This window comes from Anneissia japonica, unplaced genomic scaffold (genome assembly GCF_011630105.1).
Source record: "Anneissia japonica isolate Jap-2015-1 unplaced genomic scaffold, ASM1163010v1 scaffold1785_len1016330_cov206, whole genome shotgun sequence".
Taxonomy (NCBI): Eukaryota; Metazoa; Echinodermata; class Crinoidea; order Comatulida; family Comatulidae; genus Anneissia; species Anneissia japonica.
In genome coordinates, this window is record NW_022694363.1 from 834,364 (window position 1) to 855,960 (window position 21,597).

At 33.7% G+C, this 21,597-nt stretch overlaps 2 protein-coding genes across 2 annotated transcripts in view; both read left to right on the plus strand.

Moving 5' to 3' along the window:
• Positions 1 to 2,923: 2,923 nt before the first annotated feature.
• Positions 2,924 to 15,775, plus strand: LOC117101024 (conserved oligomeric Golgi complex subunit 8-like). Its single transcript, XM_033240889.1, has 13 exons — positions 2,924 to 3,017; positions 4,000 to 4,071; positions 4,834 to 4,958; positions 5,863 to 5,966; positions 8,185 to 8,356; positions 9,196 to 9,409; positions 9,863 to 10,026; positions 10,867 to 11,066; positions 11,328 to 11,412; positions 11,934 to 12,121; positions 12,920 to 13,088; positions 14,263 to 14,344; positions 14,527 to 15,775. Exons 1-13 carry the CDS (start codon positions 2,957 to 2,959, stop codon positions 14,691 to 14,693), a joined length of 1,803 nt encoding a protein of 600 aa, XP_033096780.1. The 5' UTR covers positions 2,924 to 2,956; the 3' UTR covers positions 14,694 to 15,775.
• A 1,421-nt stretch (positions 15,776 to 17,196) lies between these two features.
• Positions 17,197 to 21,597, plus strand: part of LOC117101038 (multiple epidermal growth factor-like domains protein 8) — a 43,694-nt gene continuing 39,293 nt past the window's right edge. The window contains exon 1 of the mRNA XM_033240903.1: positions 17,197 to 17,685. Coding sequence (XP_033096794.1) covers positions 17,295 to 17,685 — 391 coding nt within the window. The 5' untranslated portion in view covers positions 17,197 to 17,294. The remainder of the gene's footprint in view (positions 17,686 to 21,597) is intronic.

Genomic DNA, 21,597 nt, shown 5'->3' on the forward strand with positions numbered 1-21,597 from the left:
GTGTGTACTGGAATATAGGAACATCTGATGTTATATAGTATAAAGGATTGCTCTTCAACGAAAAGTTCATTTTTCAGTTGTATAAAAAAAATGTTTCTGGTAAAATTTGAGGCTGCAAACCCTCGTTATCTATACCACAGACCACAGAGACCTAACATCCAGATACCTCCTCTGATACAACTGACTTTATACATGTAATAATAGTAATTCTTTATGTGTCCTTATTCAACTTGAAATCGCAAACATGTGCTGGGCCCCAGAGTTCCCGCGGAAGTCTCAATCCACCAAATTTTAACTACAACATGACGTAACCCGGAACATATGGATACAAACGCGTTCCTTTATGCATCCTAACTCTAATTTCGAGGGTCAAGCGTTTCAACCGGGATCTTCAGCACATTAAAGAGGAACCATACCTCTCGTCAAACTGCAGCGCCACTATACAGTATATATATATATATATATATATATATATGTGTGTGTGGATGTGTTGTGTGAGAGAGAGAGAGAAGAACATATAAATGTAAGTGCGTTACTTATAAATCTCAATTATGCTAGTCGGACTCATTCCCACAACATTATACTCCTTAAGGCTCATCATCATAGGTGACATCTACTCAAAGGAAAGGACCAGACCAGAATGTCCTCTGTATCCTTTAAGTGGACACGTTTTAATTTTTGTACATTAGGCCTCAGAGTCTTTACAAAACAAAACATACCATTGGTTCCACCTTATACATACCCAGTGTAAACTGGGTGGCGCTAGAGCCGCTCGCTCCGGAGTGAACAACTTGTGGAATGTTTGGGTGCTGGCAAACCTGGTCTGCACACACCCACATGCACAAGAAAAGGTCAAAGGCCAAACCTGTCTATTAGGATTACACACGGAATCAATCGCTCTTTCGTTCGTTCGAAAAGTCTGAAATCACAATGGAAGATAAGTTTGTCAATCAATAATCAATAATTATAATACAACCACAGATATTTGTGAAACCAAAATGTCTATCCCACATCATTGTCGGCTGAATTTTGTAGAGATCGTTGAGTTATACTTACAAAAAAACCGACAGAAGCTTCAATCTTGTTGATGGTGTGGTATTTGTCCGGAGTAGTTTCATTTATAGCTATTTTCTTTTATATCTTATCTGTATGTATGGTTATAATAATAATAATAATAATAATAATAATAATAATAATAATAATAATAATAATAATAATAATAANTAATAATAATAATAATAATAATAATAATAATAATAATAATAATAATAATAATAATAATAATAATAATAATAATAATAATAATAATAATAATAATGAATTTATTTGGCGCCAATTCCAAACAAGATCAAAGGCGCAACTCATGTGAAAAGCCACCAGAAAACAAATAGGTCTTAAGCTGTGACTTAGAGTGGCAAATAGAGTTGGAAGAAGTTATGTAATTTGGAAGTTGGTTCCAGAAATAGGTAGAAGCAAAAGTAAAAGAACATTGACCGTAGGTTTTAGTACGGCATTTGGAGACAGAAATTTGATTTGAGAGGATGATCGGAGACGGCGAGATGGAGTTATACTGGTTTTGTATTCGTTTCTGAATAAAGCATTATACAGCAAAAATGATTTACTTATATATTTAATTATATATATAGTTATATAATTAAATACCCACCAACTTCACCGCTAGTCATGTAGGCAGTTCTTTCCCCATGTTAACCCATTATAAAAAAAAAAATATGAGAAATCTGGACCTATTTTAAAAATGTGGACCCATTCTTTGTGGAGCCAATAGAAAAATTGTGTGGGTCTGTCCCAACTCTTCCAATAGCCGGCTACGTCATTGCCCATAACTTTTACTCGGGTTCACAACAGGCGTTGTTGCATGGCGACCACATGTTTATTGCTAGTTATGCTTAGAACACACTTTGAGCAAATTCTGTAATGGAAGACATTTACTCAATGGAGGTACTACTCCTAAACTTACAATGGCGGATCCGGAGATACTGTATCCAAAAAGTGTGGGGGTGGGGGCATCGAGAAAAAAACACTAGCCTTAGGGGCATGGCCCTGGGAAATATTTGTTATCTAGACGCCAGAAAATAACCTCTGAGGCGTTTTGGCGATTAATAATTTCTTTTTTCTTTTCTTTTTTTTTCTTTTTGACTTTCCAAAAAGGGGACAGTGGTATAATAGATGTGACACTCTCCTGATAGTGAGAGGTTGCAGGTTGGAATACAACTGAATTAAAGAAACTTTTCGTTGAAGGGCTATGCTTCACACACGATTATAACATATTGTTCCTATATAGGGTAAATATATAGACAATAAGATATGTTTCATTATTTTGTGTTTTGTTATTTCATGCTATATTTTCTATTTGTAAAAACATTGACCGAAATTGGGAATTGTATAAACTGTCCAGAAACTTTAGCATAATTTTCAATTTTCTTCAAGATAATGTTAGATCAACCTTGGTAATTTCTTGATGAAAATACTGAAATTTGTTAGCGTTTATTTCCTAACAAAGCATAAGTTTCTTCAATAGCAAATGTGGTTGCATCTTGAGATGACAGTTTGATTTATTCTTTTATTATTTTGTATAGTGTTTCATTGTTTTGTTGTGTGTGATTATGTTTGTAGAGTCACTTGATATTTTCTTTTAAATTTTTGACAATCCTAGGGTGGCTGGTGTCCACATTGTATGTTTGTGATCTTTTTGTTCATCCGAAAATATATTTGAATGATAGAAGTTACAAAATTGCAAATTTAATTAGTAATATTGATGGCATTGTGGGCGTTCCATATATTTTGTTATAAAAGGGAGACTATTAGCACGGTAGCGTGCGAATACCGCTTTATTTGTACTACTGCCCGTGTTATTACAACCTTTCGATGCTGATTGGCTAAGCCTATTGTATCTTATTCAGACGGTTATCGTGCAAACAGTCACTTTGTTTATAAAATGGCCCTTGACGTGGAAGACGGGACAATTTTATCATCTATCTTCAAGGATTCTTTTCCTGGTAAAATTACCTGCTGCTTATTTGCATCAATTTTTAGTTTTTTTGTTATGAAAAGATTAACTTATGTTTGAAGTTAATTTTCCGGAATTGCAATGCTTTTCTTCCTTAGGCCGTAACTTCGTCTTGGCAATGATGGTGGCCTAGATAGGGCCTAGCTAGGTAGGTAGGGACCTAGGCCTAGCCTAGCCTAGGTAATTCGTTAGGTAGGCCTACTCTAACTCTAATAATGTACTGTACAGACCTAGGCCTAGGCTGGCCTAGAATCTAGCTCCTCACTAGACTATAGGACCTATCCTAGGCGAGACCTAGCTAGGCTCCAGGACTGGGCCAGGCTAGAGTAGGTCCCTTATACACATCTAGATGTGTATAAGAGACAGCATGTTGTATTAACATGTTATTAGTTGAGTTCTAACTATAGCCTCTGTGTATCATTTAATATTACACACGGGATGTTTCAGGGGGTGGGGAACGGGGGTGTGACGAGTGGTTGGATGTTTTGGTTGGAGGCTTTTTAAATTGTATTTTTCTCACATGAATTTGTGGTAAAGTTGGCTAAGCCTTTAATTAATCATGATGATGAAGCACTATAAAAATATTACTTTTATTTAGGCCAACCTGCCTAGTAGAGGCCTCCGAGGACCGGTCACCCTAGGACCTAGGCCTAGGTCATATTACCGTACTAATGGTTTTTATTTGCGCGGAGGATACAGTATCTCAAAAATCAGCTCAAATTTGCGCAGCAAATCGCTAGAAAAATAGGTGCGCAGAATCGTAATTGCTGCATAATTGCATTGGTAATATATTGAGATTTGGTCAACCTCAAAGCCTAATTTGGAAATCGGCCCTTATTCTCCAAAATGCGCGGACGAATTTCTAGGCAAAATGATAATTATGGTGAATTACCTTTGTCCCCAACATAATTATCCTAAAGTATCGCAATGTGATGTTATTGATCATTTTTTATGTGCAATTTTCATTTCAGAAATATGGAGAGAAAATCCAGATTTTGTGCAGTATCTAACAGAACTTAGCTCATTTGGTGTTGACAAATTATGTAAGAATGCTAACTTTCTTTATTAAAAGCATTTATAAAAATAAATTTAAGTGAGATATAACTACAAAACAGCATCTAGAGAAAAATAAATTACCAAATCAAGGGGAAAAAAAACCAACTTTAATCAACTGTGTAGCATAGAATAGTGCGAGTTGTAGAATTGCAAAGTTTTTAGGTGCGACTTTGGTGGCACCACAGGCTGCTGTGTATATCTCAGGCTACTCTTGTTGCTGCAGACATCAACATTTATTTATTTATTCAACAGTCGTTTGAGAGGGTGGCTCTTACAGCATTGCTGACTTGAAGAGGCCCTCTTGACTACAATGCAATGAAATATAAGAAAATATTCCTTATTAAAATTGCAAGAAAAACAAAGTTTATTTAAAAAAAGGAAACACCAATTAATTTTTTTTTTAATTTTTTTTATAAATTTTAAAACGATAAAAAGATGTTTTTTTTTTTAAAGGGATATCAGTTTGGACTTCAAAAATTCCATGAAATGTTAAGATCAAGGAAAGATAATGAATATGAAAGACATGATTTTGTAATAAAAACTATTTTTATAAAATTGAAGGTGTGGACAAGGATCAAACAACATACCATTTGTGGATCACCTTGTCTGATACCAATTTTGCTCATTTTTTTTAAAGACAATTGCAAAGATAATTGAGTGCTTTACAATCATGCTGCTCCTGGGCTATGCCACAAGCTACTATTAAACCTGCAACTGTATCACATGCATCTTTCATTTTACTCGAACAGGTCATGAACCAGAGCGTCTAGCAGAAGAAAGAGCACAAATTCTGGAACAGACACAAGAACTGGCATTCCACAATTACAAAACATTTATTGAAACAGCTGATTGCTCCAAAGAAATTGTAGAAGATGTAAGCTGAAAATAATTGTGCATATTATGAACTAATAATTACATCACGATAAACTACTTGTGACAATATAAAGTACTGATGACATTATCAACTACTTGTGACTCTGTTAACTACTGGTGACATAATTACTATGACATCATCAACTACCAGTGACAACATAATCTACTTATGACATCATCAACTACCATTAATTTTGTTAACTACATTGGCAACATAAACTACTGATGACATCATCAACTACCTGAAATAAATTACAAGTGGCATCACCAAATATAAACCAACATTAATTTAACTGAAGCTACACTCTCATATGGTGAGAGTTTTTTTATACCTTGTTTTGTGAACTTATTTTTTTAAAGATCGTCAGAGGAGGATGGAGAAAAAAGGAAAAAAAGTTTTGCCAAAAACATCCAGATGGAGGAGAAAATTAAAATAAAATGTTATTGTTGAATACAAACAGTGTAATAGGATGGTTAATGCTTTAAGTTTATATAATTAGGAAAAAATGTACATATCTTATTTTTGAAGATTTCAAGGCAGCAGCGGGCATAATAAAATTAAAGAAAACCTTCTATTTTTTTCTGAAATTTCCATTTTTCCGTGGTGCCGGGTGCGCTAATTGACCAAAAATAGAATTTTGTTTTTGTTCAAAATCATCATTATTGGCGGGTAGTGGGTTAGCTAAACAAGGTATAAAAAAAGTCTCGCCTAATTACTGCAACATTGAAATCATATTTTCCGAAAAACATGGCTCTTGTTTATTGCCCACAAAATTTCACTTAAGTTTGTGCCAAATCTCAAATTTCTTTTTTATATGTCCAAAATTGTCATCATGCTTCTTTTACAGATGCCAAGCATCTAATAATCATGATTGTGCAACTATTTTTTGTTTTTGTTTTAACAGTTTAATCTGGTTGAGCAGCATGTGAACAACCTGTTGAACAAACTTCCTGAATTCAGTGATAAATGTCAAATCTTTATGAAGAATGCCAATGAGATTAATGTCAGGTAAGTTAATAAATTCAGAACATTAATGTCAAATTAAATAATGAAACTACTTTCAAGTTAATGACATTAATTTCAGATGATTTCATGAAGTTACTATGTACAAAATGCATACTACACACATGTAAAACATGTACCATGTGGCACTATGCACACAATACCTACTACACACATGATAACAATGCCCCATGTGGCACTACATATACCACAGGTGGGCAATGTGCGGCCAACGGACCACATGCGGACCGCGAGAATGAATTACAAACCCTATGAGTGTGGGCGCCAACCATCTTTGGCTAGAAAACACATTGTTTTTTGCGGCCCGGCACCGATCATCTGTAAAAAGTATTAGTAAAACTGAGCATAACTTTGCCATAAAACATTGTATGAAGGTTTTTTGGAAGTGCACAACAAGTTTGGGTGCAGCCCTCAGAGTTGAATAAAAAATTCATTTTGACCTTCTGACCCATTTTACTGCACACCTCTAACGTACCCAATAAGTACTACACATGAATAAACAAGCACCATGTGGCACTATGCATGCATTACATGCTACACACATGATAAACATGCACCATGTTGCACTACATGCGCAATAAGTACTGCACATGATAAACATGCACCATGTGGCACTATCCACACAGTACATACTACACACATGATAAACATACACATTATGGCACCACGTACACAATAACTACACACGATAAACATGCACCATGTGGCACTGTGCACGCATTACATGCTACACACATGACAAACATGCACCATGTGGCACTACATACACAATAATTACTACACATGATAAACATGCACCATGTGGCACTGTGCACGCATTACATGCTACACACATGACAAACATGCACCATGTGGCACTTCATGCACAATAAGTGCTACACATGATAAACATGCACCATGTGGCACTGTGCACGCATTACATGCTACACACATGACAAACATGCACCATGTGGCACTTCATACACAATAATTACTACACATGATAAACATGCACCATGTGGCACTGTGCACGCATTACATGCTACACACATGACAAACATGCACCATGTGGCACTTCATACACAATAAGTGCTACACATGATAAACATGCACCATGTGGCACTGTGCACGCATTACATGCTACACACATGACAAACATACACCATGTGGCACTTCATGCATAATAAGTGCTACACATGATAAACATGCACCATGTGGCACTGTGCACGCATTACATGCTACACACATGACAAACATGCACCATGTGGCACTTCATGCACAATAAGTGCTACACATGATAAACATGCACCATGTGGCACTGTGCACGCATTACATGCTACACACATGATAAACATGCACCATGTGCCACTAGTACTATGCACCATACATTACTACACATATGATAAACATGCACAGTGTGGCACTACATACACAATAATTACTACACATGATAAACATGCACCATGTGGCACTACATACACAATAAGTAATACACATGATAAACATGCACCATGTGGCACTGTGCACGCATTACATGCTACACACATGATAAACATGCATCATGTTGCACTACATACACAATAATTACTACACATGATAAACATGCACCATGTGCCACTAGTACTATGCACCATACATACTACACACATGATAAACATGCACAGTCTAACACTACATACACAATAATTACTACGCATGATAAACATGCACCATGTGGCACTACATACACAGTAAGTACTACACATGATAAACATGCACCATGTGCCACTATGCACACAGTACATACTACACACATGATAAACATGCACAGTGTGGCACTACATACACAATAATTACTACACATGATAAACATGCATCATGTGGCACTACATACACAATAAGTACTACACATGATACACTTGCACCATGTGGCATTATGCACCATATATACTACACACATGATAAACATACACCATGTGACACTATGCAAAAAATCAAGATGCACCATGCAGCACTATTCACAGAATACAAACACTATGCACCAGTACACATGCAATACACAGTACATATTGTATTGTCTGGGACCCCAACGGAAATAAACCAATTCGGTTTTTTTGGGTTATCCTGAGCTGTAAATGTTTTACTAAATTATCTTTTTATTGTTCTTTGTTTTGTAATGTGTTGAATTATGCTCAAATAAATTTGAATTGAATTGAATTGAATCATTATTTTATTTTTCGTTTAGTCGGAGGTTGAATACACTGACATTAAATAAACACACACAGTTACTTGAAGTCTTGGAAATTCCACAATTGATGGATACATGTGTCAGAAATAGTTACTATGAGGAAGCTCTTGAACTATCAGCTTATGTAAAACGTCTTGACAAAAAGCACTCATCCATCGCTGTCATTCAGGTACTGCAGTTGGTATTTCTTTACCATAAAATTTAACAAAGTGCTGCAAATACTAAATATTGAAAATTAATAGCAGTCTGTGAATAATAGTACTACTACTTCTGCTAATAATAATAATATTAATACTAATGATAATAATAATACTAACAATAATAATAATACTATTGTAGAACTGTTTTGATCGTTAATAAACCAAACACAATGGATGTTAACTTACTGCGAGCTTTTGTCGATGTTATCAACATGACTTCGTCAGGCTGTGTGGCAATAATAGTAATACATAAATTAATTCCATTGTTCACTTTTGATAAGCAAAAATAAAGTATTCTGTAAGATGATCGTTGCGCATCCACATATAAAACATGGAATAAAGTTGAAGTAATGCAGACCTGCAGATTTTTACCTAAATATGGCTCACATCTCAAAAACATGGCATTTCAGAAACAAAATTATATTTCAGAAACAAAACTCATTCAAATCCATTGTAATTAATTCATAGTATTTGAATTAATAGAAATAAGTATAATACTGAATAATGAGACCTAATTGGATAATAAGTATAGTACTGAATAATGATAATACCTAATTAATAATGAATAAGTACAGTAGAGTATAGTGACACCAAATTGAATGATAAATAAGTATATTACTGTATAGTGAAAAGTGTGAAAGTACCTAATTGAATTATATATAGTAAAACAAACCTAATTGATAATAAATAAAAACATTTGATAATGAATAAGTACAGTATTATATAGTGATGACTAATTGATGGCAATGGTTGGGGACTTCTATAGGGCATGATACATTTAATCAATATGATTTGTTTTTTATTTCAGGACATTGTAAATAAAGTAAAAAATTCCATGCAGCTTATGTTGAATCAGTTAATCCAACAGCTAAGGACAAGTGTTCAACTACCAGCATGCCTTAGGGTCATTGGCTACTTACGTCGAATGGATGTGTTCTCTGAATCAGAGTTGCGGATAAAGTTCCTACAAGCAAGAGATGCTTGGTTTCAGGGAATACTCAGTTCTATTTCAACAGATGATGGTAAGTATTTTATTGCTGAGTGGTACAGAAAGAAAAACCAGTGTGTTTGTGAGGTGCTACAGACTTTGAGTTATTAGAGTAAAATGTTTTATTAGGCTGCTCTTCACTCTTATTATGTCTTTGTGAGTAGGTGCAGCAGACTCTGAGTTATTACCATAAAACGTGTGATTGTGCTGCTCCTCACTCTTATGTGTTTGTGTGTAGGTGTCAAGTCTATTAAATATTTATTTGCTACAATGGACTGTTATTCAGTGAAAAATTGACAAAATGGTGACAAAGTTAATAGCAGTAGCATCAGTTGTGGACTGGAAATTATTGAATACTGGCATGGCATCATTGGTGGCAGCGATGACAATGACTATTACGATACAGTACTAGTATTAGTGATAATTGGAAATTATTAATTTTAAAACAAATTGTGAAAATTCAGAGTTTGTTTTTTTTTTTTCACAGCTTATATCCACATTACGAAAATAATTGAACTTAGCAGAGTGCATCTTTTTGATATTATTACACAATATCGAGCCATTTTTTCTGATGATGATCCCATATTATCCTCCAGCCAAGAATCTTCTACAAATGAGAGTAGTATTTTTCATGGATGGGTTGTGCACAAGGTAAATATACTGTGTATTGCAATAAAAGTAATATGTCACTTTTAATGCAACAGTGTGGGAATAATTTCTTTTTCTATGGTAACAATACAAAAATGATGCAAGTACAAATAGTATAGTCTCCGATAGTCGCTTTTCATACACAGTAGGAAATTAATGCACAAAGTAGCAATTTTGTGCAAGAATTTTTAAATGCACTAATTTCTCATTTGTCTGCAAATTATATGACTATGGAAAGTGACTATACTAATTGCTTTAACTTCATTTGAAAACATTTGAATCAACCTGCAAAATGAAACAAATTTGGAAAAAGGCCTAACCTGGGCCTACATTTGCCATATACGTGTTGACGGGTTGCATTTGACCACACCATTATACCACACCTTCCTGAGCAATACAAACAAGTTATGTCATCCTCTTAATAGTTTGCTTCACTTTACCTCTTCACAACTTTATCTATGTCCCTGAAATATTCACATAGCTCAACCTTTATAACTATCCAGACTTGTATTTCTCTTTTTCTCAAATCATTTCTACTATTCTAACATTGCCAAGCATTCTGATGCACCTTCATTGTGTTTGGAGACATATGACTGTTGTTAAATGCTTGAAAACCTTGCATGCAGACATTCTAAAACATATTTTCTGCCTTTTAGCCGGTTATTTTAAATCCCTTTTCCATGTTGTACAGATGACATAACCACGCAGGCATAATTGTTTGAAGAGGGAAAATACCATTGTATCAGTATCATTTACATGACATAGTAACTGCCTGGTGGTGGTTTGCAAAATCAATAGACTTAATAGTGCAATTATAATATTTGTGTTTATGATTATTTTCAGGTTTCTAACTTTTTACAAATGTTGGAATTTGATCTGAATCAAGGTGTTGGCAATCGTTTGGATTCACTATTAGGACAGTGCATGTACTTCGGACTTTCTTTCAGTCGTGTTGGTGCAGATTTTCGTGGTCTACTCTCGCCTCTTTTTCAAAGAGCAGCTTTGCGTACATTTTGCAATGCAGCACAAGAAGCAACAGAGAGGTAAGTGTCACACTATCTAGTAGTATATGTTCTATGGTGTAAGATGTAATATTTGTGGTTAGGTTTTGTGAGTTGATGCTTTCTGATAGCAAGTCCAGCCTTAATCTTAGCAACTGCTTTATCCTTAGGTTTTCGAATTTGATACTCTCTGATTCCAAATACAGCCTTAATCTTAGCAACTAATTTATCTTTAGGTTTTTGTGATTTGGTGCTCTCTGATAACAAGTCCAGCCTTAATCATAGCAACTGCTCTATCTTTAGGTTTTGTGATGTAATGCAGTCATACACTCTGATAGCAAGTCCAGCCTTAATCTCAGCAACTACATTATCTTCTGTCACATTGCAGGTTTGTTCCATTTTTATTTAGTAATAATATTTAAACATGCAAACATATTTAAGATATATACAGTGCCCAGGGGTGTTCGGAGTGCCTGAGCACCCATTAGACATTTTAATTCATTTATCTTTTTCAAAACTCATGTTTTGCTTATTTTAATTTAATTATATACAAAATATAATAGTACCTATTCATGATGAAACATGCTGGTGGACGCTTACCGATGTTAGAATGCATATTTGTATGTTAAAATTGTGAATGACGTTACAAGAATGTAAATTTAACAACAATAAACACAATGAAGTTAAGCTACCTTGACATTGGCAATAGCCAGTGTACTTATTTTTAGAATGACCAGGTTAAATTCATTGTTGAGCCTGATTAAACCAATTGGCTGACTAAGAAACCTATAGTTTAAATGTCTTTGTAATAAAATAGTTATATATACTTTATAAAAATGGGGTGATTATTAAAATTATTTGAATGTTTGTGATATGTTACAAATCTCTAATGTTTGAATGTCTTCCTAGGGTGATAAAAACATGACACCCCCAGCAAATCTTTTAGAGTATCCTCCTCTAGCTGTGTACACCAACAACATTCTTTCAGCCTTCAACGACCTTCGACATTGTTCACCAATAGCACTAGCCCCTGATGTTGCTAGACAGCTGCAGTTGTCACTTGAATGTGTGATGGAGACAATTGTGGCCTATTTTAGGTGAGTGCTAAAAAATAACTTACTTGATAAGGCCAAAAAAAAAAAAAATTGTGTTGGCCACGTTTTGGGAAAATCCAAAAAATGTGTAGGTCGGTAGGGAAACTTTTTTCTTTTTAAACCAAAAATGTGTTTACACATAAAAGTAGAAAATACACAAATAATACAACAATTTTGGATTCGCATCGCATACCATGCACCAAAATAGGCTAGGCCTTGGCCCCCTAGCCTAGTCCAAGGCTTTTCCAGCCTTACTACCCTGTAGCTCATACTGCATACTGTACAGTACTTCATCAAAACAAACACTTTACTTATCAAATAAGATAGTATACTACATACTCCAAGTATCGAAATGCATGCCATCGTGTCGGTATTCAATATTTCAACATTAATTATGTCATCATCAGGGGATGACGGCGTAATTAATGTTGAAATATTGAATCCCGAGGGTGGAATATTATCAAAATCCTTATGTAATTTAGGTAGACCATGAGCTCTGGCAGGCATAGTTGATACTGGACGAATTTCTTTGTATTCAGCCTCAGTTAGTTCTTTTCTATTAAACAGTGTTTGAAGGTAGGATTGTAAAGAGTTAAGCTGTGTGGTTAATGAACAGGTAGACAGTTTCTTAAATTTAGTTGGATCAGAGAACAAGCTGGTCATAGATGTAATATAATCAGATTTCTTCATTATCGCAACACCATTTCCTTTATCAGGTCTAAGATATCAAAATACTGCTGTAGTAATGATTCCCATTTTGTGATTACTGTCATTAATTGATAACATTTTTTTATACTGTAGAGCAGAAGAGACAACATTTAATGATCAGCAAATGGTTCTTTTCTTGAAGTTGTGTCGGATAGCATCTGAGGAGATGGTTCCTTTCTTAAACCGCTGTCTGCAGTTATTGTTTCCTGCAAGTAGCATTGCTCAAACACTTGGTGTAACAGTTCACGATCTATCTAAGATGGTCAGTATCATGGCGGACCTTATTGTCATTATTTAATATGTCACTAATCATAATTAAAAATGAAAATTAATGTGGTTTGCAATGAAAACAAGAATATGTCTGTCAAAATTAAGTGCCGGTTGTTAAACGCTTAAGTAGCTAGTATATTTTATACAGTGAATTCTGGGTCTTGAACAAACATTTGAAGAAGGTTATAGCTATATAGGAAATGTTATGGAAGAATATAAATATTAAGAGTAGATTAATGTGGGAGGACGTATAATTGTGAAAGCAGTTTGGTGCAGCGGGAACAGTTTGGTTTCCCAACCTCGAGGTCGGGTTTCAATCCCTTGCTGTGTATTTCGCCTGAGTCATTGAGCAAGGCACTTTAACTATGTTGCTTTTCTCCACCCAGCAGTATAAATGGGTACCTGGTAAGGTTGCCTGCTCCTGTGCTAAGATGGCAGCAACACTTTAGCATGTCAACCCAATGACCAAGGAAAAACTTATAGTGCTTCGTATCTGTAAAGAAATGTGTTATATAAGTGACCAGATTAGATTAGATATTAGATTATCAAAAACACTATCAAACAGTAAAGGAATTAACCAAAGAAAGTAAAATGATCTATAGGAAGACCAATAAATTAAGATTAAGAAGGACATGTCAATAAAAACACTATATCAAACCATCCTGCCTTCAACAGATAAAAATGAATACAAATTGTGGAGAGCTTACTAATGATAAAAAATTTTCATAAGGCGAGACTTTTTATACCTTGTTTAGCGAACCCGCCGACTGCAAATATTGATGATTTCAAATAAAAATAAAATTTTATTTTTGGCCAATTAGCGCACCCGCTGACACGAAAAAAAGTGGAAATTTCAGAAAAAATAATTTTTTTTCTTAATTTTTATTGCACCCTCTGCTGCCTTGAAATCGCCATAGATAAGATATGTATATTTCTTCCTAATTATATAAAGTTGAAGCTTTTAACCATCCTATTTTACATTCAGCAATAAACTCCTCTGTCTGGATGATTTTGGCAAAACTATTTGCTAAATAAGAAAACAAAATTTTATTTTTATTCCGCCCTCCTCCGATAATTAAAAAAAAAATAAGTACGCGAAACAAGGAATAAAAAAAGTCTCACCTAACCAAAGTTATTATCATGTGGATATTTTTTTTGTATTTCAGGGTGGTATCGGTGTAATGAATATTGCAGTAGTAGTTCAAAAAATAAATCAACTTTTGCCCACACACTCTCAACAAATTGAAGGTGAGATTTATGGTACATCTTTGTAATAAAACTAATATGTAACAAATTAATATAAAGTTAACAGTAAGTTAAAAAAAAAACGTTAATTAATTGATGTGCAACTTCATTTTGTAAATGTTTTTTAATAAAATTAAAAATTAATTACAATTTTCGGTACACTATGATTTGATTATACTTCACAGATACAGAAGAAGGTAAGGAATTGGAAGACATTGAAACAACAAAGCAACTTGATCAAGAAAATCAAGCAGAGAGTAACCCATTGCCATCTGATCATATAACTATTTCACATAATACTTCAACGACTGAAGCTGATCAAGGAGAACAAGCAAGGGCTTTTATCACCTGATAAAATAACTATTTAATAAATCAATTAACAACTGAAGTTAATCAAGGAGAACAAGCAGGGAGTTTACCTGATAAAATAACTTTTTAATAAATCCTTTTAACGACAAAGCAGTGTGATTGAAGAAAACAAGCAAAAAGTTTCCCCAGATCATCTGACAAAATAACCATGTGACAAATGAATTAGGAATGTGATCGAGTAAAACATCCATGCTGCTTTTTCGGATTACAAAAATGGTTTAGAATTTAGCTTATTCAACTTTAATTAGTGTACTGTAATTATTTAGCTTATTCAACTTGTAGTTATTAGTATTATTATTAGTGTATTTTGTTTATTTATTTATTTATTTTTAAACATTTATTACCTTGATGGATTATCTGGCTAGCTCCTAGTAAGCTATTGAGCTAGATTCTTGTACATTATACAAAAAAGCCTGTTACCCAAGCACAAGACAATTTGGAAATCAGGGTTGTTTGGTCATTTTTGGTTCCTATGAAAAGCAATATGAACCTTTGTAATGGCCTTTGCATGTGTCCATGCAACGACTGTTTCTTTAGATTTCAGGACATTAAAAAGTCACGTCACTTTTCTACCTGAATTAAAAATTATGTATTTTGAGCTCCCTTTAAAAAGAATTTGTGGTTCATGATTCACAAACCGCAATCATTTCCAGTCAGCAACCCTTTGTCTGCCATTGTGGAAATGATGTCATAACTATAAGTTTACACAATTGTCATACTTGGCTTGACATATTAATGCAGTAGGACATAATCCAATACTGTACTGTATTATTGTGGAAGCCAATGTACAGTATTAATAATATTAAATATATTATATGGTTATCTGTGGCTGTATATACCTGTACTGTGCTGAGATTTAGAATTTAGAACTAAGAATCAAAATTTTATAATATGTTCATATTTTTGATCACATGAAATAAAAAAAATGATAAAAACACCACTGAATAAGGAAGGTATGCAAATCAATTTTGCTGCGTAACACCAAAAACAATATAAATAGATAGATATACAGTATATTAATAACATTGCTCGAGGAACATGTTATAATAATTGTATCAAGAATAACTCAACAAAAAGTTGCTTTATTTCAGTTGTATGACAACATGTCGCCATCAAGTTGAGCATAATAATCATTGCACCACAAAGACCTAATAGGAGATAGGCGAAAATCTAACCTGCCAGGGAGTTTCTCGCATTCAACTGACTAAAACGCTCACAAATAGTGGAGTTGTGGTTAAGTCTGGAAAGCTTATAGGTTGCAGCTAGTAAACTAGAAATACTCCTTCCGTGCTTGCGTAAATTATTGAAATGAATTAGAATTTCTTTCAATTAACATTAATCCGTCACATTTTAATTAACGAAGACTGAAGACCCGACATATTTTAATTAAAAATGTAAATTAACTATGTATTTTATTACGCTCTTCGTTCCCCTGAGATATTTGTGTGTGTGTATATATATGTCTCTTATACACATCTAGATGTGTATAAGAGACAGGGTTTTGTGAGTTGATGCGCTGCTCTCTCAAGGCAATGAACCAAATGGTCTATGAAAGTTTTCTTTAAGAATTAAAACATATTTTCAATTTGGCCCTACATAAAACCAATTATAAACAAAGTCTGTCTGAAGTAAAATACAGACAAAATGAGGCTAAACAATTTATGTCATAAGTAAAAACACGAAATAATAAACCAATATAAATATGAAAGTGTACAATGATTAAATCTGGTAAAATTTAAATGAGGCTAAATTGTTATACTGTAGAATAATAATAATAATAACAATTAAATAATAAGAATAATGATAATAATGATGATGATGATAATAATAATAATAATAATAATATTAATAATAAGTAATAATAATAAATTTATAACATACAGATTCAATAATAAAAAGATTGGGGGGAAACATACTAAAGCAGTAAACATTTAAATAAATAAAACTTTCAAATACAGACAAAATGAGGCTATTTATGTCATAAAAGTAAAAAATGTAAAATTATTAATAATAATAAATAACACTTTGAATTATAGACAAAATGAAGCATCTAAATAATTTGTCATAGATGTGTAAAAAAAAACCGCGATTAAACATTAAATCTTTCAAACCGGAAAAAAAGAGCCTATGGCAATATTCGATTTGCCTATCTGGACAATTTCAAAACGATTCAGAAAATTATGAACTGCGGTCTGTGCCCTGTGGCAATTGCACGCCCGATAGTGCTTTCATTGTCAAAAACATTGTTTAGTTATTGCTGTTTTGGCCTGTTGCTGTTTTGGTACTTGGTTCATTGCCGTTTTGGTTATTGCTGATTTTGTCATTGCCGTTTTGTTTTATTGCCGTTTTGACCTGCTACTGTTCAGATTCTGAATATACCATAGAGCTGTTACTGTCTCTTATACACATCTCGTATCGTATCGTAACGGCGTTCCATACTCTATCTTGTATTTCTAGTTCTAGCATCTTTGTTGGAAGCCATTAGAAGTGACGTCATGCTGAAATGTAGGCCTAGCCTAGGCTAGGCTAGTACTAGTAGTAGTCGCCTCAAACTTTGTCATTTAGCTTGGTTTATCGAAACGTTATGATTAGTTTTGGTGAAAAAAATGGAGCAGTTGACTTTAAACAAAATAAATCAAGATCTTGCGTGAATTTTAACATTTCGTTTCAAATGTGGAAGAGTTGGAGGTTAGACACCACCACAGCCATGCCTAGGCCTAGGCGTAGGCCTAGTGGTGGAGAGATAGAACGCTGGGCCGCCTCCCAACTGGCAAACTTGCTGGGTAGCAAATCCAAGCTAGGCCTACTCGTATGTCTCATTTTGATTTGGAGTAGTTTTACTGCTGTACTTGGTAGCAAGTGTAGGGAAAGAGGACGAGTAATATTTAATGACACTTTTGGATTCATTTACGAAGGAGTGGACCAACAACCTGCAGGATACGAAAAGGCTGACCATTGTGAATGGTTAATCAAAGGTAGGCCTAGCGCCTGGGAGGGCCTAGGGCCTAGCCTAGGCTAGCCAAGTAAAGTAGAAGGAGGTTACAGGGATACCTAGGCCTAGGCCTATACATTTAAACACTTATCTTATTTTTTTAAACTCCCTGATTTTTACAAGATTGCATTTTTTACACAGCTCTAAACACCATCCTAGCTAGCTAACTAGGCATAACTACTACTAGGCCTAGGCTAGGTCTGCCTATATATAGGCCTGCCTATGGTTCCTCAATTTATTTATTCATAATCCCCTTTTCTTGATTGGTCACTTGTGAAGGTTTCTGGTTATACACTTGTCAATTGTCAATTGTAGTCCCGGCCACCCCCTCTCTCCCCCATTCGGGCCTACCGGGGACTTAGCCGGGGATATAATTTCCAAAACGGTTAGGCCTACATGCAAGTCCCGTTCACCTCCCGGCAATGCAGGGCATCATTTTAACGTACATCCCCAGCTAAATCCCCGCCACTTACTCTCATAGCCCTAGTAAAATGCCCCGCGATTAAATTGATTGCATGATAAGAACTACTTGAAGGTCTAGCATGTGAGAGAGCTAGGTATGATCGAGCAAAGAGATGAGCTTGCTTGATGGAAGCACTACGCATCCGTATCACTAAGAAGATTTTATTGATTGATTGATTGGATTGGATTTGATTTATTCAGTGTAAACACCAAGGATAGCCCACGAAAATCTAGAAGAAGGCTTATTTCCAGTGGGGTCCTTCTGGTGGTGATTGGACAGTACACCGGGAGACAATCCCCTACTCTTTTCCAAAGAGTGTACTGTGTTCTTTAACATGCACATGGGCCATAAATGCACACAGGACCAACGGCTTAAATGTCTCATCCCAAAGACGGTGCGCTATTGTAACTTGTATTTCAGCCTTCTAGCTGAAACACAAGGAGAGGCAGCGATGGGAATTGAACCGGGGACCTAGAGGTTTCCACGGTTCAGCGCACACACAGTAGCTACCACCAGATTAGCCGACTGAGCTAAGCTGCTCTCTCAAGGCAATGAACCAAATGGTCTATGAAAGTTTTCTTTAAGAATTAAAACATATTTTCAATTTGGCCCTACATAAAACCAATTATAAACAAAGTCTGTCTGAAGTAAAATACAGACAAAATGAGGCTAAACAATTTATGTCATAAGTAAAAACACGAAATAATAAACCAATATAAATATGAAAGTGTACAATGATTAAATCTGGTAAAATTTAAATGAGGCTAAATTGTTATACTGTAGAATAATAATAATAATAACAATTAAATAATAAGAATAATGATAATAATGATGATGATGATAATAATAATAATAATAATAATATTAATAATAAGTAATAATAATAAATTTATAACATACAGATTCAATAATAAAAAGATTGGGGGGAAACATACTAAAGCAGTAAACATTTAAATAAATAAAACTTTCAAATACAGACAAAATGAGGCTATTTATGTCATAAAAGTAAAAAATGTAAAATTATTAATAATAATAAATAACACTTTGAATTATAGACAAAATGAAGCATCTAAATAATTTTTCATAGATGTGTAAAAAAAAACCGCGATTAAACATTAAATCTTTCAAACCGGAAAAAAAGAGCCTATGGCAATATTCGATTTGCCTATCTGGACAATTTCAAAACGATTCAGAAAATTATGAACTGCGGTCTGTGCCCTGTGGCAATTGCACGCCCGATAGTGCTTTCATTGTCAAAAACATTGTTTAGTTATTGCTGTTTTGGCCTGTTGCTGTTTTGGTACTTGGTTCATTGCCGTTTTGGTTATTGCTGATTTTGTCATTGCCGTTTTGTTTTATTGCCGTTTTGACCTGCTACTGTTCAGATTCTGAATATACCATAGAGCTGTTAAACAACTAGAGTGCTGACAAGATGGCGGAGCAATGCAGAGTTGTGTATGTGTACCATCCAAGATGGCTGCCGTAGGAAAGCGCCACCTTCAGGCTTAGTATACATATTATTAGCGCTCTAGTATTCTTATTATACCTCTATGGAATATACTGACAGAGGACCCCACTGTGGTATATGTGCCAGTGTGCGTCATCGATCTGCAGACTATAATAAGTGTTATATTTATTTATTTATCTATGATTTATTTATTAAATAAATAAATATAACACTTATTATAGTGTTATATTTATTTATTTAATAAATAAATCATAGATAAATAAATAAATATAACACTTATATTTATTTATTTATCTATGATTTATTTATTAAAAATATATATTTGACTAGTAATGGGCAGTTTCACCGAAAGGTCAACCTCCTCATCAAATTTTCATATTTATTGCACCTACCCAAGTCAGGTGTCATTTTGAAGCTTATACTATATAATTTCGGGTACAAATAATTTTACATCAATTTTTATATTATATATAATTATCGGAATTTAAGGTAAGAGTATCAAATTTATGCATTTTACCAAAAAACACGTAAATTGACACATAACTGTATAAAACAAGTTAAACACTTCATTTATGATAAATTATTATTTTATATCAAAGTGTACTAAAATATCTACCAGACTATAACAAACAAAAAAAGATAAAGTAATTGTTGAAGTTTGCATTAATTCAATTTTAATTAGATTAATTTTTTTTTTGTACGTCCATAACCAAAAATTTTTTTTTTAAATATCAGGTATTAAAATTTTTCTGTATAATACCAAAAAATATTTGCAAAGCAGGTTTTAGGTCCCAAGTATAATCATCTAAAAAAAAAAATTTTGATCTCCGGTTTTAAAGTCAATATCTACGCTATAATTTATGTATGTCCATAACCATACTCTACTGTATGTCCATAACCGTACGGGGTTTAGCAATAGCCATACATTTAGCATTTTAAAAACTCTGTGAGAATGAGAATTGATTTTTTTTTAGTTGAATTAAAGTATGTTACAATATGAGGCTTGCTATCCCAAAAATCAGTGACCAAAATATGAAAATTGACTTTTTAATTCTCCACACTCTGTAAGCTTTAAAATGATGGGTCATTAACGGAATCGACTTTATTATTGCCAAAGTTATTAGTAAAAGTATTATGGCTTCTCAGTACTAAAGTATACAATACTTCAATATTCTTTATGCTATACTTAAATAAATACTGTAGATAGTATGCTGGTTTTGTGATGACATACTGTACCTCATAACTGTAACCAAAGTTTATTCATGAAATTAAAATTTCTTGAATTAATATGCATTTAAGAAAATAGTTGACTTTTAATATTTTATGAATATCTTGACTTTTAAATAGACAAACACCATGTCGATTAATATGTGTTTAGTATAGAGCCACAATTGATTTATATCACAATGAAGAAGACAATTAATGTATAGACTGACGTTTACAAAAAGTGAGAAAAATTGTCTTTATTGCTGGACTGCTACCTAGAATTTTAGAATTTGCCTTGTTAAAAATTTAACATTATTAATTGATGCATTCTGAATTACTTTTTATTTGTAATGATATTTTAGAAATATAAAATAAATTCACATGTAGTAGGCCTACAATTTATACTACATAAGAAAAGAAAATGAAAGTTTATAGCAATAGATCTGTCTACCTTTGAAACACATACCATAATCAATTTCTCAGGATCACTTATTGTACAGTAATAGTGCTGTCTCTTATACACATCTCTATATTTTTGTTTTTTTTTTATAAAAACATAGTTTATAAGCACAAAAAGCCTGAAAGAACAAAATAAGAAGAAATTCAGGCTGAGGAAAAATGTTGAATAATGTTTTTTTTTTTCTTTTTATAGAAAAACCATCAAGAGAAAGTCTGACTATTGATGTAATACGCTCTACAGTATGTACTGCTGTAAAATAATAATTTTCAGTCTTTCAAAAGCGTGGAAAATACGAACA